General features: G+C 39.8%; 1 protein-coding gene across 10 annotated transcripts in view; it reads left to right on the forward strand.

Moving 5' to 3' along the window:
- The first annotated feature begins 10,605 nt into the window (after positions 1-10,605).
- TCF12 (transcription factor 12) overlaps positions 10,606-17,497 on the forward strand; it is a 292,270-nt gene continuing 285,378 nt past the window's right edge. For 2 of the 10 annotated variants that reach the window (XM_088445082.1, XM_088445091.1), the window contains exons 1-3: positions 10,610-11,562; positions 12,064-12,199; positions 12,813-12,885. In XM_088445082.1, the coding sequence (XP_088301208.1) occupies positions 12,086-12,199; positions 12,813-12,885 (187 nt within the window). In that variant the 5' untranslated portion in view covers positions 10,610-11,562; positions 12,064-12,085. Of the gene's footprint in view, positions 11,563-12,063; positions 12,200-12,812; positions 12,886-17,497 lie in introns of all 10 variants that reach the window. The other 8 variants (XM_088445109.1, XM_088445145.1, XM_088445100.1 and 5 more) reach the window with 7 other exon arrangements.

A 17,497-nucleotide genomic window follows, 5' to 3' on the forward strand; every position in this document is an offset into this window, starting at 1 on the left:
ATTTGCATATATGCAAATTATCTTGCGAATAGAGCATTGTGGTTGATGTGGTGCTTACACTCTTTTCCTGCAAGGTTGACATATGGGAATTAGTGAGTGGTGATTGGTATGTAGTGGGTATTGTGGGAGAAGAGATATATTAGAAAAAAAAAATAAAAAAAATGAGTCTCTAATTTTAAATGGTTCTGATATAAAGGGACATATAAGAAGCCTGATACACATTAACAATCAATGGAGGACACTGATAAGAGCAGAGGAGACAGAAGGAGACCAGGGATCATTTACTAATGACAGCTGTCTGCGGCACACTGCGCAGGGCAAACAGGAGACCAGTGATCATTTGTTAATTATGTCGGGTGGCAACGACAAGGGCTATCCAGGCCAATAGGAAGATACGCCCCTGCACAGGTGTGTTGGGACAATTTTCTGACATACTCTAGTGCCACAGGGAGCCGTAAGTATTGATTGTCATCGTGATGGTGCGCCGAAGGTAGAGTATTTGAGTACACCGTCAGATTTCCACTGTACACAGACATTGAAAGTGGGCATATGCTAGCATCATCCTTCCCCCCCCTTCTGTAACTCGCAGTTACAGAAGGGGGAAGGATGATGCTAACATATGCATATTTTAGTACCAGCAAATCCAAAAGAAATCGCAGCCCCACATGCATTCTCGTCCACCTCTGAATCAGGCCCAGTATCTCATAGACCTAGGGGTAAATTTACTAAGAATCGAGTTTGGTCGAGATTGCAGTCTCACCTGTTTTTAGGCATGTTTTTCATCTCGCAAATTTACTGGGTGGGTTTTTGTAGTTCTCTCACCTGTTTTCTTGCCCGAGATATAAATCTCGCCTTACCTCACCTTCAGCAAACATCTGTACTTTTTAACATGTCCGCAAATTTACCAAAAATCGAGTTTGGAAACTCACCCGTGAAATTGATTATCTCGGGCGAGATTTCCCGTTTCCAACAGATGTGCCTATTAGCTGCGGGTTCTTGCGAGACCACTGAAAATTATTGACCAAATGTCAACTTGACGCGAAACTGGCACCTGTTTTTTCGAATTTAACATGTTTGTACTTCCAGTAATGAGAACACTCCCAGGCAGACTATAAAAAGAGCTTGTTTTTTAGTTAGTGTTGTAGTGAGTGATTATGGCTTTTTTTGTGAATGCTGGTGTGTTGGGTGTGTGGCTGGGATACCAGAGGCTCTACCACCAGGCTGGTGGGAATTTGGAGCAAGAAACAGAGCAGTCTGAAGAGGTTATGCAGGTAACATTGAGGCTGCGCAGGCAGCGGTTTTCTAGGGGGCGTTTGAACCTGAACGCATTGGCTGATGGCGAGGCCATAAGATGTTCAGGCTCAATAAAGCCAACATATTCCATCTGCATGATCTTGTTAAACTTGACCTAGACCCTGAGACAGGTTGCTCACGTGCTTTCTCAGGAATACATAAGTTTTTGAGTGTGTTGCACTTTTTTGCTACAGGAAACTTCCAGTCTGTCACTGGTAGGGTCATTGGAATTTCCCAGTCCACATTTTCCAGGTATTTAACACAGGTCATGGCCTCATTTCAGCCTCTGCTCCAAGCCTCCATCTGCTTCCCTAACCAAGAGTCACACTGGCATGCAGTCAAGGTAGCTTTTTATGCCATTGCAGGCATGCCAAATGTCCTTGGCACAATAGACTGCACACACATTGAGCTGAGACCACCTCGGGCTAAGGCCCATGTGTTTTTGAATAGACACCAAGCCCATTCTACCAACGTCCAGGTGGTTTGTGATGCAAAACTCAATATCATGAGTGTTGTAGTCGGCTACCCTGGCTCATGTTACGATGCCTTTGTCCTCAGTCAGTCATCCCTCCATGACAAATTCGAGGCTGGTCAAATGCCGGAAGCATGGCTGCTGGGTAAGTATTTACAATCTAGTTTTTGTCTAAGTTACATAGAAATACACACATTGTTCTAAATCTAATTTCTCTCTTCTGACCAATAGGTGACTCTGGCTATGGGTGTTTTTCTTGGTTACTGACTCCACTGTCACTACCAAATTCGCCAGCTGAGCATAAGTATAATGATGCACATAAGTCCACCAGATATGTGATAGAACGTACATTTGGCTTGTTAAAGTCTAGATTCCGTTGTCTAGATAAATTTGGTGGAATTTTATTGTATGCGCCCAATAAAGTCTCAGATATTGTGCTCTGCTGCTGTCTTTTGCATAATATGTGTTTGCAGCAGCCTTTAACCGCTGATTATGTGGAGGACAGCCAGCAGGCTGGCTTTTTGGACACATCAGGCGACAGCGTTAGCACAGAAATTGGAAGACAGGAGAGGCAGAATCTGATTGAGGAGCATTTTACTGGTAAGTGTCATTCCTCACCTGGTTTATTAAATGTCTCCTATGTTTTTTGGTTCCAAATTTTTGCTTTTTTGTTTTTAAGGGCTTTTTTTTACATATTTGGCCAAAATGTTTTATCCATAGTTTTATGCTAGCTGAGTTTGTAGGTATGTTTGTAACCTGCTGTTCTGGTCCCCTGAATTTGTTGTGTCTGTGTGTTCCGCCCACACCCGTGGGCCAACATTGGTGCTTTTACTGTTATTTGCTATTCTGTTTTGTTGCTCAACCTTTGATGGAACCTGTACCTTTCTCATCTTTAACCAAAGCTTAATACATATTTACCATGTGATTACACCCATTTTGTGATGTCTACGTAAAAAATAGTCTGGTCTTTGGCATTCCAATAATTTTATTTCTTTTGGATTTTTTTTTTTATAATTTCAGGTTGACAAAAGCAACCAACATAACCTATTTGGTCATTTGAAATGTATATGTGCCAAATAAACAATCTGCTTGTTTTTTTGTACAAACATATTACGCAACATCTTTGTTAAATAAACAAACACATATTTACATAAGAAATGGATGAAGAAGTGTATTAAAATACACTTGAAACACACACACACACACACACACACAACACCCAAAACATGACCATCCCCATTTGACGTTTTGAGGTAGCTTAACACATACAAATTTCCAGCAAAAATAAAAAAACAAAGCAATTCTTTACAAATGTACGTAAGTATAAAATAGAAATTGTCTATTAACAATATTTTTTACATCTGGCTTTTGTTCTAGAAATCAGTTAGACTGACCCCTGCCACCCTGACTTGGTTTGCTGCCACCTCTGGTTCGCAGTGTGCGTCTAGGTGGTGTGTTCATTGGTGTTGGTGCCAGTGAAGTGCTGCTCGAGGTTAGGCTTGGTGTTGTTTCAGGTAAGCGACCTAACATTTGTGTGCCTAAATTTTGCAAAACAGCACCAAACTCTCGAAAGGCAGTGGTTTGGTTTGCCATGATGTTAATGAAATTAGTAGTTTGCCTATTTGAAAACTCAGATTGTTGTACATGTGCAGCCTCAAATCTCACAATGCTCTGTCTTATTTGTTCTAAAGAGTTGGCCATTCGTGTAAGCTCAACCTGAGCCATCTGGATTTCGCTATGCCTATGACCAATTTTGTTTATGGTCTGATTTTGTGAAATGTGCTGTCGCAATAAATCAATTTGTTGATGTTGACAAACATACATTTCTTGCCAGTATGTGGTTTCTAGCTGTGGTGGTGGAGGTTGAGACGCTGGCTGTGCTTGTGGTGACCCCCAAAAAATTGGGGGAGTGGAGGGACTAAAATTTGATGCTGGCATCGTTGGTGTTGGAGGTATGATGGTTAATGTAACCGTGTTTTCAGGGTCATAAATTCCCTCTTCAGTCGATAAGGTGTCTGCCGGAGGATCAGGTTGTTCCGGATAATCTAGAAGAGAGTTTTAGGTAAGTTTTTTGGATTTCACCTTCACATTTCTAAAGTTTAACCCACAAGAATAATATTTTAATAGGTCTTGTCCTACAAACCTAAAAACATGAGTCACATTATCTTGGTTTGCACACATTAAAAAGCAAAATTATGGAGAATGTTTGGTTTCATTACAAACAAAAAAAATGTTTAAGTAAATCAGAGCAAACTAGCATGGGCCCAAAAATAAAATAAAAAAACAACAACTGGTGCAACATGACATACACAAGGGCCAAAAAAAAAAAAAAAACTTATGATGTAGGTTTCTCAACATACAAAGCTAATTTTTGAAAAATAGAAGGCACATAGGTAACAAAATCACCCTTTTTTGTTTGGACTAAAGCAGTAATTAAAGTTCGGACATTTTACAAATGCGTAATGTATGTTTTGAACATACATGTGGATGGCTCAAAAAACAAATCAACGCATATCAAAATTTACGAAACAAAAACATACAAAGTCAATATATTATATGAACAGGGTAACTTTTAGTAAAACAACAAAGTTAGCCTTTTTAAAATGCAAAATTACAGGTATGATCTTACATTTAAGTACCTAACTAAGTTGAGAAACCAACACAATACTGCAAATGAAAGGCACAACAAAACTCGCCAGTGTGTTTCCATGGGCCGAATTCAAAGTACAAAATTAAAAACCTTAAAACTATTGTTAATTTTCCAAAACGTGCAAAAAAAAAACATGTATGTAAACCACAAAAATTAATGAGACCTTAAGTTAACAATGTCAACCCTGAAAAAGTTTGTTTTAAAAAATGACTTCAACAATTATAACAATTATGCATATATTTATCCAAAACAGATCCACAACAACTCACCATCCAGAAGAGATGAAGAGGGGCCTCCAGAAAACAAGGCAACTTCATCACAGATTGGTGTTGGTGATTGTTGCTGCAAAAACTGGGGGGTCAGATGCCTCTATTTGGGGGGCAGATTTGATGGTCCTACAGAACAACATTAACATTGTCATGGTCTCATTTACATTACTGTTGGTCTACACACAACTCCAGCTCTACAACTCACCAACCTCTTCATGCTGTTGTGTTATTTGGAGCTGCTGCTCTTATTGCTTCTGTTGTTGCTGGGGTGTTTGCTGCTCCCTTTGGGGGAGTGTTTTTTTTACTCTTTTTCTTGGGTATTTGTTAAAATTTTTTTTTTTTTTTTTTTTTAAATTAACACCAAAAGGCATGACATTGCTATGTGCTAACAAGGTACCATAAAACAAAAATGAGTGATGCCACATTAATGACATAGGGCTTTAAAGAAATTAAGCAAGTTGTAAAGCGCAACGGAATATGCTGCGCTATATAAAAAACTGTTAATAAATAAATAAGCAAGTTGCATTATGTGTGTTGCAGGGGTATTTCCTTTACATTTCCAGGAATTGTGAACCTGATCTTTGTTTAAATTAATTGTACTTTGGACCATTTATTACATAAAAACATTATGTTGTTAACTCCATTATCTAAATAAACATGTGTGTCTGACTTATTTAGTGCTTGGTTTTTTAAAGCGTGTACCAAGAACAAATCCTGGATGAAAGGACAAACATGTTTGAAACGACCAACTGCAAAATACACTGTAAGCTGGGTGAAAACAACTAACACAATGCATGTGATTGTAGGGTCCAAATACTTTCTGCAATAATGGTTGCTGTTGGTTACCACACTCAAATTATTCAATTCTTTGAAAAAAAACTTTAACATAAAAAAATGACGACACTGGACCATTAAGTGAAAACAATACACTTTTTACATGCTGAAATTAACAATTTATAAAAAAACAATACTCACAGGTCTGCTTAGCGGCATCGGTGTCACTGACATAAGTTTTACGGACAACCTCAGGAGGGATGATCTGCTTGATGGGTTACTCATAATCTAAATAAATTGCATGATATGGGGATCCTCCGCCAGTACCAATACCTCAGCTCATCCGCCATTTTGGCCTTAACATTGCACTTTATATCCAAAAAACGATTTTTGCAGTGGTTGGCATCAGGTTTAGTGGGCCCCACTGCATTGACAGCATTCACCACTCCGGCCCAAATAGCAACTTTACGGCTTGCAGAGGTGCGGACAGCCAGTCTACCATACAAGTGCTGGTGCTTAAGAACCTCAGTCACAAGTGCCATATTCTGATCAAATGTAAACTTGATATTCCTGCCTGATTTTGTCTTTCCCCTGCGCCGTGCCTCCACCTCACTCTCCTCACTGGAAGAAACATCAGGCTGGGTAGACAACACCTCAAGCCCCTCTATCTCTCCCTGGCTCTCCTGCTGGGCAGACATCACCGTTGCCACAAAGACACAAGTAACACTTAAAAATTAAAAGACAAACGAATACAAAACAAAACCACCACCACTACCTCTATATCCCACACACACACACAGAGTTGACCACTGACAGGATGAAATTAAAACGACAATAAACAAAAATATAGACACTTACAAAAAAAGGAACTAGACTACAAAAAGACACAAGACAAAATTCACTCACCAATCAACAATCGGAAATACTAACAATATACCACCAACTCCTCACTGTCCCTCTCTTCTCTCACTCCTGCCAAAAACCCACAAGGTCCGGATGTCACAGGGCATATTTATATTCTGTCTGAACATTCTAAAGCATGTCACCACTTCCACCAATCAAAACGAATATGAAAAGTGATTTTAAAAGGTATCTGGTGTTCTCGGGCGAGTAATTACTCTTAGATGCAACTTACCAAAATCAGAAAAAGAACCCCAGCAAAAAGCACATTTCAAACAGAAGAGAGATATCTCCCCCGAGTTAAAGCAAAACTGACCCGAGAAATCTCGATTTGCTTCACCATCGGAAAACTGACTTTCACCAAAACTCGCTTCTTAGTAAATTTGCAGAACCAAAAAAAAAACAGCCCGAGTTTCGGCGATGCAAATCGAGATTTAAAAACCAAAAACTCGACCAAACTCGATCCTTAGTAAATTTACCCCCTAGTGTCCTTAATGCTGGAAATCTTTCAGATTCCATAGGCTCTTCTGTTTTAGTTATCCTTCTAGCTTTATGAACTCGTCTTGTGTTTGCTTTATCTTTATGTGTGGATACCTAATAAGGTACACTCCAAACTCATTTTTGTCAATTCTTCCTTTGTTGTTACATTTTGAGTAGATGTTTGTGAAAAAGTGTTGTCCCATACCATTAAAACAATCTTGTACAATATTGTACCTACATTTTATTGCTTATTGCGTATAGTTTTATTGTACAAGAGAACAAAAAAAAAAGCCTTTTAATGAACCCTGGGGCAGGACAAATTTTATGCAGTCGGTTAATGAGTTTACTGTTCATAGGTCCTGATTTAGAGTTGTATGCTATGTTCACAAAAGGAGACCGGTCCATGGGCATTATTGGAGTTCCAAGGGTGTGTCTGCGCTTGCGGCTGGGTTCCCAATTACAGTTCCCACAGTCTCAGAGGCCATTTTTAGAGAGAAAGTTGAGCCAGAATCTGCGCAGCTCAGGAATTACTCGAGGAGTTGATGTGCGTCTGATGTTGCATCGATTGTTGCATGTTCTCAACCCCGGGAGAATCTGCACAAAATTGGAAATTGGGTGTAGCAACATCGGTACCACCCGTCACACACTATTCCAGACCGGGAGTCTGTTAGCAGGCATTAGCATATTTTCGCACATAAATTGTGAGCACAGCTGTGAATGCAATAGCGTACAACTCTGAATCAGGCCCATAATATTCCTGTATTGTGAGGTGTTAACATAATTAGGGAGTCATTCTACAAGGGGTACAGATAAAGACTCCTGCAGAAAAGCAATTTGCCACCTTGCTGAAACAAATAGCAGACTTAGGGCCTGATTCTTTAAGGATCACTATTGCAATCTCAAATGGAAGTACGTACGCAGTTCCGCTGCGAAAAATATGCTGTTTGCAACTACTCAGCCAGCATAGCAACGCCCACCACCGCTTTCTCACATCCGTAAAACCTCGCAATCCTGCATATATATGGGTAACATCTGGTAACATCCGACCCTCTTGCAGAATTACAGCAAGTCTGACCTGTCTCAGAAATGTCAACTCTCGTTACACGCAGTGAGTACTCAAGCTGCAAATGCCGTCGCAGTGACTAATTTATGCACGCCCAGGAAACAGTGTTCAAATGGACAGACATGCCTGCGTTTCTCCAAATACTCCCCCGTCACCACCCTCAAACGCTGATGTCCCGTCACACTCCGAGATGGCTTTGTATCTGCGTACGTGATCGCAGTACGATCACAATACTGGCCTGCACACTGTGGTGCATACGTAGGTGCAATATGCACCATTGGCCTACCTGGGTACACTGTTGCAATTGCGATCCCTGATGAATCGAGCCCTTAGTGGGGAATTTAATTACCCGTGGTAAAAATTAATATATAGCCATATTTTCTTTATTTACTTCTAGCAATCCTGGTTGCCACCCGAGCTTCTTTTTGCATGCATTCAAGAGGATATTCAGCTATAGCCAGGCTAACAAACAGCCAGCTCACTGACACCTTTTAGTGTATTGCAAAGCACTAAATTTAAAGAAAATTGATAACTCGAATGCCAACTCGTTATAGAGTATGGGTCAAGCTTCTTATTAAATTTTCACTGGAGAGAACAAATGCAGGAGAAAGGTAGCCACCAAAACCCTGTTACCTAGCTAAAAATTTGACTAGCTGGGAATGAGAATGATCTACCTGTTTTGCTAGTTACTGGAAATGTGACCATGATAGACCACTCTCTGATGTACAATGGAACAAAAAAAATAAAACAACCAATAACAAATTTATAACTTGATGATATAGCACATGCTTACTTCTGCGCATGCTATGAGACCTCAGGCTGTGTCTGATTTTGCAGTGGCTAAATTTATGACCGCCCATGCAACAGCGTTCAAACGCACTGGCACGCCTGCGTTCGCCCAACCACCCACCGTCACCACTCACAAACGGCACTTCCTGTCAATCACTCTGTCATGGGTCTGCGTAGGCTCTGCAAACACAGTTTTGCGCGCAGCATCTGGCTCACGCACTGCGATGTATGCGAAGTGAGAATTAATCGACTGATTACGTGCATATTAGCAACTGCGTTCCTTGCTGAATCAGGCCCATTAACTGCAATGTACTATAACAAATGAATGAAATTTTTTTCTTCGTTTTTACCATTGGATGAGAGACTTTGGTCTATTTATTAGTCTGCCAATATGTACTGTACAAACTGCCTAATAAAGTTGAGAGGACACCAAAAGAAAATAAAAAATTCATGCTTAGAAAAACGCTATATTTGCAACCTGAGCAATTACACAGTGTAACCAATGGGAACCAAAGCGCTTTAACACACTGTACCATGTATTGCTAAAATGCTTATGTGATGAGGATCATGGATTCCACTTACTACAATGTGCCGGACTAATGCTGAGTTGAGCCCCAAACACGCAGGCATAAACTGCATTCAATTAAAAAGTGACATTTGCATGTATGTGTAAAGTTGAAACTATCACTAGATGTAACAGTAGCATATGCACCTGGCATACATTACCCATTCTTACATCCATTTTGTAACCATTTTTATTTGGGGGGAAATACACATTTGCTATTGGGCTGCCAAAATACTCTATGAAAACCTTGTTAATACAGCAGAAGCTGTACATAAAATAGACAATAGTTAAACTATGCACCAATGTGTAATATATGCATGACTATTAGCCAATTGAATGTGGTTTCCTAATGCTAGCGATCGCCATCATCATGGTGTCTTGATACACCTGTAAATTATACAAGAATTATATATGTGACTGTGTACTGGTCTGCAACTGTTGCCAATTACGCCCCTACTGTTCATATTACACATTATAATGCCCCTATGTGGCTCACTAGTTGTAAGTGGTTGTGTCAATATTTCTTTAGTCTGCATAGCATAGCCGAATATATGTGCGGAAGGATTTCTGGGCATGCACACTCAAATGAATGCTTGCCAAAAACTAGCATAGTACTCACCCAGGATCATCTCCTATATTTTATGTGGAAAAAAACAGCATTTAAAAGCACTTATCGAGCTAAATATGTACTGGCATTAAACATGCATATTTAATTAATTGGATGGGAAACAATGTAATTGTACCAAATATTACTATCAACTTTTACATGTTTAACTTACAGTACACTGAATTATTTTAAACATTTACGGGTATATTTACTAAAGTGCGGGAAGTGGAGATGTTGCCCATAGCAACCAACCAGATTCTAGCTATTATCTTTTAGAAGGTGCTAGGTAGATGTTAAGTAGAAGAAAAACTTCCAATTTTGCCAGAGATACAGAAGTGATAGAAAGAACTTAAATAAAATACAAAATGGAAGCACTTTTAAATGCATCGAAATGCACAAGAGTGAGGTGTGTGTGTGTGTGCGTGTATATATCTATGCAGGCATATGATCTATACATGTATATTAATTTATATACATGCAAAGCTTTTAACAGGAAATAACTACAAATGCCAGCGTTCATTACTCTAAACGTATGATGTATACAGCCCTAGTACAAAGGATTTAGGTAGCAGGATTTTCAGCCTGAGAGAGAGGGAGATAGTAGTGGTAAGTCAGTCAGTTACACGCAGGTATGCTGAATACACTGGCCTGGCAGTGGGGCTGCAGCTGGAGGCTCAGGCGGCGCTGTGTGTGTGCAATGTGCATCTGACCAGAGGAGCCTCAGCTGGCAGCCGGCCACCCGGGAGGACACGTGTCACACTTCCCGGGAGCGAGCCCCGGTAACGCGTTTGTCCCCCAGTCTCCTGCCATGCGCGGGAGCGCGCACCCAGCCGCTAACCACCAGTGGGGTATCTCACACAGGGTGGGGGGCAAATAACGATAAACTTAGGCTCGGGGATAAACGTGGTTTCTGTAAGCGCAGCGCAGACACTGCCAGGGCTGCAGGAGGAAAGGGCACCCAGTGTGACTGAGACAGGAGAGTTTATTGGCGTTAATGAAGCCGCACGTTGTACTGACAGCGCATTTATCAACAATTTCTGACAGCATCGATCTGTGTCTGCCACAGGCAGCGGCTCTCCACCACCCCCAGAGGGCCGCGGCTCTCGCAGCTGCTGCTGTGCTTGTCACCGACCCCTTCTAAGAAGGACGCGTTTACACCGCCAATTAGCACCGTCCTCAGACGGGCTGTGTATGGAGCGAGGAGAATCCCGCCAGGGCCTAAGGGTGTCAGAGACTCGGGAAGCCCGGCATGCTGCGCCCTCCTCATAGCTGCTAACTGTCCCCGGAGCAGCCGCTCAGCTGTATCCTTCCGCCCCCTCGCTCGCTCCCTCTCTGGAGCCGCCGGATCTTAGTTGTCACTGCAGGGGTTACGTGCGGGCAGCGGAAGAGTTAACAGGAGGAAAATAAGCCCCGGACCTGTTACTCTGGCGAGGCGTAGGGATACGCAGCTTGGAGCTAGTGTGGTGCTGAGGCTCGACGAGCGAGAAAAATGTCTGCCTGAGGGAGACCCACAAGTTCCTATCGGGAGGAAACCGAACCTGTCCGGGCGGTGCAAACACACAAAGCCGCATAAAGCAGCAGCCCATTGACGCCTGTCATCCGCACACGGGAGCAGACTGCCGCCAGAAGCCGGAGAGGGAGCTGCGCCGGGACTCCTGCAAACTTCAATCCAATTGTTGGATGTTTAAACGGAAAAAAAGGTAAATGTGGGGTGTTGGGGTTGCGGATCAGGGGAGGGGGCTGCATTGTGTGACTGTGTGTGTTATGGGGGGCACCGTGAAATGAGTAAGTCGGGGGCTGTCCCCCCCCCCACTCACTTGGCGAACCCCGTGCACAGCCCTCACTCACACTCCCTCTCTGCCCCCAGGCAGTGCATGTGTATAGTACATAGCTGGTGGGGTCCCGCAGAGCTGCCCCCTGTCTCCGAGCACGAAAGGAACCTGCAGCCCTATTGTTGCAGCAGGATGATGATGGGGGTCCCTGTGCCCCTCTTCTCTTGGCTGCACAGTGCAGGCTGGGTCACATAGGTGGTGAGCTCAGGGCTGATGGCTCAAACTTATTTTCTGAGAGTTGCTACTTTTTTTTTTTGGTAGCTGTGTATCTCCCTATGCCCTCCCATCCCAGTGTCAGATGGGCTGGTGAGGGCAGCCAGGGGGTGCTGTGATGATGCAGATGGTGTAAGTGTCTCTATCTTTCCCCAGGAGCTGATCTGAGTGGCTGGAGATGAATCCTCAGCAGCGGATGGCCGCAATAGGCACAGACAAGGAGCTGAGTGATCTCCTGGATTTCAGTGCGGTACGATATCCTCCTTCAGGGTCTTATGGCTTCTCCCACACGGTAAAAAGAGCACACCAAGCAGGCGGCCTAAAGAGTCCTGGACACCATCACTTTCATGTCTAGACTCTCAATATGTAATCACTTAAGACTGCTGGGGTCAATCTGTTGATAACTAGAATACTACACAATGACCCCAGAAGATGCAATCCAAATACAGTTACTTAAGACCTGATTAAGTCTTTTTGTCACTAAAATTGTAAAACTGTGACTAACTATAATTTTACAGACAAATTGATTAAATGCACACTTGTTGCCCTATATTTTTCAGACCTTGTGCTGCCCTGAAGTATCACAGTCATAGTGTATGTTTGTATATTAGCATTGACCTGTATACTGTGATGCTGTGTGTTTTTATTATGCTTTCCTATTACAATATAATGGATGGATTTCTTTCTATATAAACACTACTTGTGTTGCACCATTCTGCATCAGATCCTGGAGTGTTATTTTTCTCAAATCAGCTTTTTATTAATTTTAGAGCTAAAAGAAAATAACACAAAAAAACATAGACATGTATAAACCAATTTCTGCAGGCAGCTGTCATATAAAATGTTAGCTGCTGAGTCTGCTGTAGTATAGTAAACTTAAAACAAAATCCTTTTATGTTTTGCAGATGTTTTCCCCACCTGTTAATAGTGGGAAAACCAGACCGACCACACTAGGAAGCAGCCAGTTCAGTGGATCTGGTAAGAAACGGCCAAAACAAGATGCATTGTGCTGCATGTGTGAAGAATTTGTTTAAATTTGTTCATTGAATTAATATTTTGTCACTTATTTCAGTACTACTTTTAAAGTGCTTTGACATCTGTAAATACTTTTTACACATCAGTATCTCAGTTTTAGTTGTACACACTTCATACATGCTAAACATGCATGCCACTAGTGTGTTCTAGGTTTTTTTTATTTTATTTTAATAGGAATACTGTTTTGGTAATGTATTTATTAGGTTAAGTGTAATCATTTGAGGTGAGGGTGTTTTAATAGTAGTTTTTAATTATGGAAAGAGATTGGGGTGACTTTTTTGTTCTATTTTAAAATCCATGTTTATATTCTGCAGAGAGCATGTTATGCTAGTCGGTTGAAGAAAATGAAGAAACAAAGAGTTGATTACTAAATCTGTTGGATTGAACATGGATAGCTTGTAAATTGGTTCCACATGTTTTGCTACATGTAGCTAGCACAGCCAGATGTGGCTCGCTAGACAAATTGTGTTATGACATTGTGAGATGTTGTCTGAATGAATTTCATTATATAGATAAATATGATGGTTTAGTTTCTAATAATATTTGCATATTGCAGCTAGGTTTTAAAGTATTCACTCATAACCAGTGTATTTAATTGGTTAGTGAAATGGAGTATATTACGAATAATTTGACTTGAATAAAAATACATGAAAACACAGTTACCCAAGTATGTTTTAGATTTCTAAATCACTGCATATGATATAATGGGTTTGAGGTATATTACATTATCCATGAGCTATTTGAATAGTGATGACCTTGAAAACTTCCTATTGTATACATTGTTTATTATTTAGACAATTTACTTGCATGGCATATCTAATAGTGATCTGTTTATCAACTACATATAGTTTGGTACAATAATCCAAGATAATTTTTTTTTTTATATGTAGTTGTGCACGTTTAATGTCATTGCTCTCCATTAATACTCTGCAGCTTTAACCCCTTCTGTACATGGATACCGTTTTTGCTTTATTTAATCCGCTACCAGGTTTAAAAAAGACTTAAACTTTAGAGTCCTGTGCATGTATGGGCTAACACTCCTGGTCAGAAATGGATAATGGCAAGGTACAGTAGCACCTAAATGTAGGGGCCCAATTTTTTTTATCCTGTGTTTAAATGAATGATTGACATTTAAACTCCTCATTGGTCATTTTGAAATGTAATCAAAATGTATGTATGTCTGATATGTAGATCTTTATATATCTCATTAGTGAGAGATGTTAAAAATCTAACATTAAATGCTACAGCATATGTGGTATCTGTGTATATGTGTTGAGAGATATATATATATATATAATCGTATGAATGTCAGCCAAGTATGAAATGTGCTTCCTTGTTTAAAAAAATCTGTTAACTTGTAAGAATTCACACATCCATTATGTCGTTGATTCACAAGTTATCAGAGAGATGCCGCCAAAGTAGCAGTGACACAATGCCTTCCAACACATGGCTTTTTATCTAGTCTAGTATTTGTTATTGCTTACTAATAGTACTATAAGGAATTACAATATTATTAAAGCTAGAAGAACAATTATTGTCATTTTAGCTAGTGTCTGGATGCGGACTGCTTGCATATTTTAATAGATTCTCTACGGTTTGGGAAATTGTACCAGGTTTACTTAATGAGCATAATTACATGTTTATTGTTAGCATAAAAGTTCAGTATTGTCATTGGTGGAACACAAGATTGCCTGGATGTAAATTTATTTAGGCATCATTTAATAAGATATTTCTAAAATCTTTTGACAATCAATTGTCAAATACTGGCTGCTAACCAGCTTTTTTTATTCTTTTTTTTTTTTTTTTTTTTTACTCTCTGTGGCTGTTTTGACTAAATTATCTAAAAACTAGTATGTGGTGTTATGTAAAATAACTTGATTTATGGATTTTGGTGATAGTGAAATGGGCAAATCAGTTTTGTGCATACATAGCGATGTGTATTTACAAGTTTAAAATTGCATAGATTTAAGGGTTATTTTATTATATTTACATAAATTTTATTGTTTATATAGTGCCATCAGGTTATGCAGTAGTTCCTGCCTTTTTGGAGCTTAGTCAAAATTTCCTAACACACAAGTACACACACTAGGTTAAAATTTAATCTGAAAAGAATTAACCTATATATGTGTCTGTCTGTACGTTGTGTACATGCGTGTCTTAACACAACACAAGTGTTGAAATTTAAGCATAGTTTTTTATTATTATTTATTTTTCTCACCTGAAGAGGCATCATTTTTTTTTTTTTTGCCAGCCTTCTAATCCATATATAAAGTGTAGGAGGAATAGCAATTTATTTTATAGCCCAAGAGACACTATATTTTCGGAGTTGGATGTATTTATGCAAGAACTAACAGTTTGTGTGGCTATCGGAAAAATATTTGGTTTGTCATGCTCTGTCTAGTTATTACAACCCTATAGAGGTGACCCTGATGTTCAATTTATCACGTGCGCATATGGATTGTGTCCAAATTTAAATATACAGTAGTATGGTTAAGATGGAATTTGCAACCAAATTTCTCCCATAGGGGGAGATTTATCAAAACGTGGAGAGAGATAAAGTACCAAGCAATCAACATCTAAAGGTGCATAACACAAGGTACGATCTCTATGAACGATAATGATTTCGTTCAATGATATATCGTTCATTTTTATGCAGTGAATGACCAACGATGCGCGTTCCCGCATGGATGATAAATATATATTCGTCTGTACATGCAGGCCAACTTGGACGATTTCATCACGATTTGCATGTTCACAGATGTGGCTGGATGACTTCACTGAAAGATATCTATCAGAGTTATCTTTCAGTGTGTACACCCAATATAGTTTGTCCGGCACTACAGAAAGTTGAAAGGAGAGCGTTCAGCAATCTCGTTGGTTGTGCAGTTTGTACCGTGTGTATGCAGCTTAACTGACATTTTACTGGCTGTGTTTGAAAAATGACAGGAGCTGATTGGTACTTTATCGATCTCCAAGCTTTGATACATCTCCCCCATAGTATGTACCTTAATGGATATCTGCTATGCTTTTGTAGCATGTGATGAAGATGCCTTCCTTTTCTTTTTGTGGAACTGTCCCAGGAATACATCCATACAAAAAGTGACCTTTCAGTTGGGTTTACTTGCAATCTATAGAACAGTTACCATTTGTGCTGCTCTACTTGGAGTCCCACAACAAAATTCAAGATACTCTGCACATTCACATTAGATAGTGCTGGTTATTTGCACAGCTACCAGATGTTGTAGTTCAACACTAGTCGAGACCCACCTACTTTCCTCTCCCTCCGATTCTAAATGGATATCCTCTAACAAAATTGTGACATAGCCACAATGGAAACATAGCATATCTTACAGAGTTTTGTTTACATGCATGTGATTTTGGTAGCATTGGTTCGTTCAGGGTAGCCAGACTCTTATCACCTGATCTTTGGCATGCTATTTTGTATGGTGTTTCCCATCCTCTGGTGCTGTAAAAACATTGATATAAACATAATCTGCAGTTACTATGAATATGACTGAGCTCTTTCACCGTTACTTCTCTTCTTCTGTTTATGTCACTAGTTTTGTCCTCTTTTTCCAGTATCTGAGTTCTGTTTTCTCTTTAACTACCCCTACATTTTTTTTTAAATAACATATTTCTCGATATTTTAAAATATCTACTATATTTATGAATCATTACTTTTTATATAGCATCTAATGTATATTCATGTTTTATCTGCAACTACATTGTTTGTCTTAATTTGTTGTATCTCTACTCATGAATAAAAATGTTTCATTACAAAAAAAAAAAAATCTACACGTGTTAATGCTTATCAACTTGTCATGTAACCTTCCAACTATACTGCAGTTTACAGGTTTGATGTATTTGTGCTTCTCACAAGTGGAAAGCTCTCATAAGAAAAAGCTGGAAGCTGTTGTATGTAATTATACAGATGCCAATGGGTATTATACTTCTCCCAGAAATTTTATTTATTTAATTTGGTACTATTTTTTTTTTTTTCAAAATTTGTTATCGATGAATATGTAAATCACACGCAGACCCATCATTCTCTGGTCTGAAAATAGCACGTTTATTCCCTTGCTTTGAAATGTATAACGTGGAGAACAAGGCAGCCATCCCTTTACTGGTTTAAAGAAATACTAACATTCAAACTTTGTAGGAATAAATGTCCACTCAGACGGTGCTTCAACAGGGATGTGGGCCGGTGATTTTGCAACTGCAATGCATTTTGTGTGTGAGTACCTGGCTCTGCTCTTATTGGGGGTTAATGAAAAACTTTCAGGATATATAAGTCGCACCAAGTACAGTCTGATACAAATCATCCACTGTATCTCTGGTGGTTATCGGCTCTTCAGGGGATGCTGAACAATTCTGGTGTCATTTCTGTAGTTGTATCCACAGCTTGCTCAAAACCAATGTACATTATATCTAAGCGCCTAGTTCGTTGTGGAACAATATGAGCAATGACTGCTTTGAAATGGTTTATTGATGTTGGGTGTTTTATGTGAGCATAATCTGTTGATATGATCTTTATAATATCAATATTTGTTCTGGT

Source organism: Taudactylus pleione, unplaced genomic scaffold (genome assembly GCF_031769625.1).
Source record: "Taudactylus pleione unplaced genomic scaffold, aTauple2 ptg000019l, whole genome shotgun sequence".
Taxonomy (NCBI): Eukaryota; Metazoa; Chordata; class Amphibia; order Anura; family Myobatrachidae; genus Taudactylus; species Taudactylus pleione.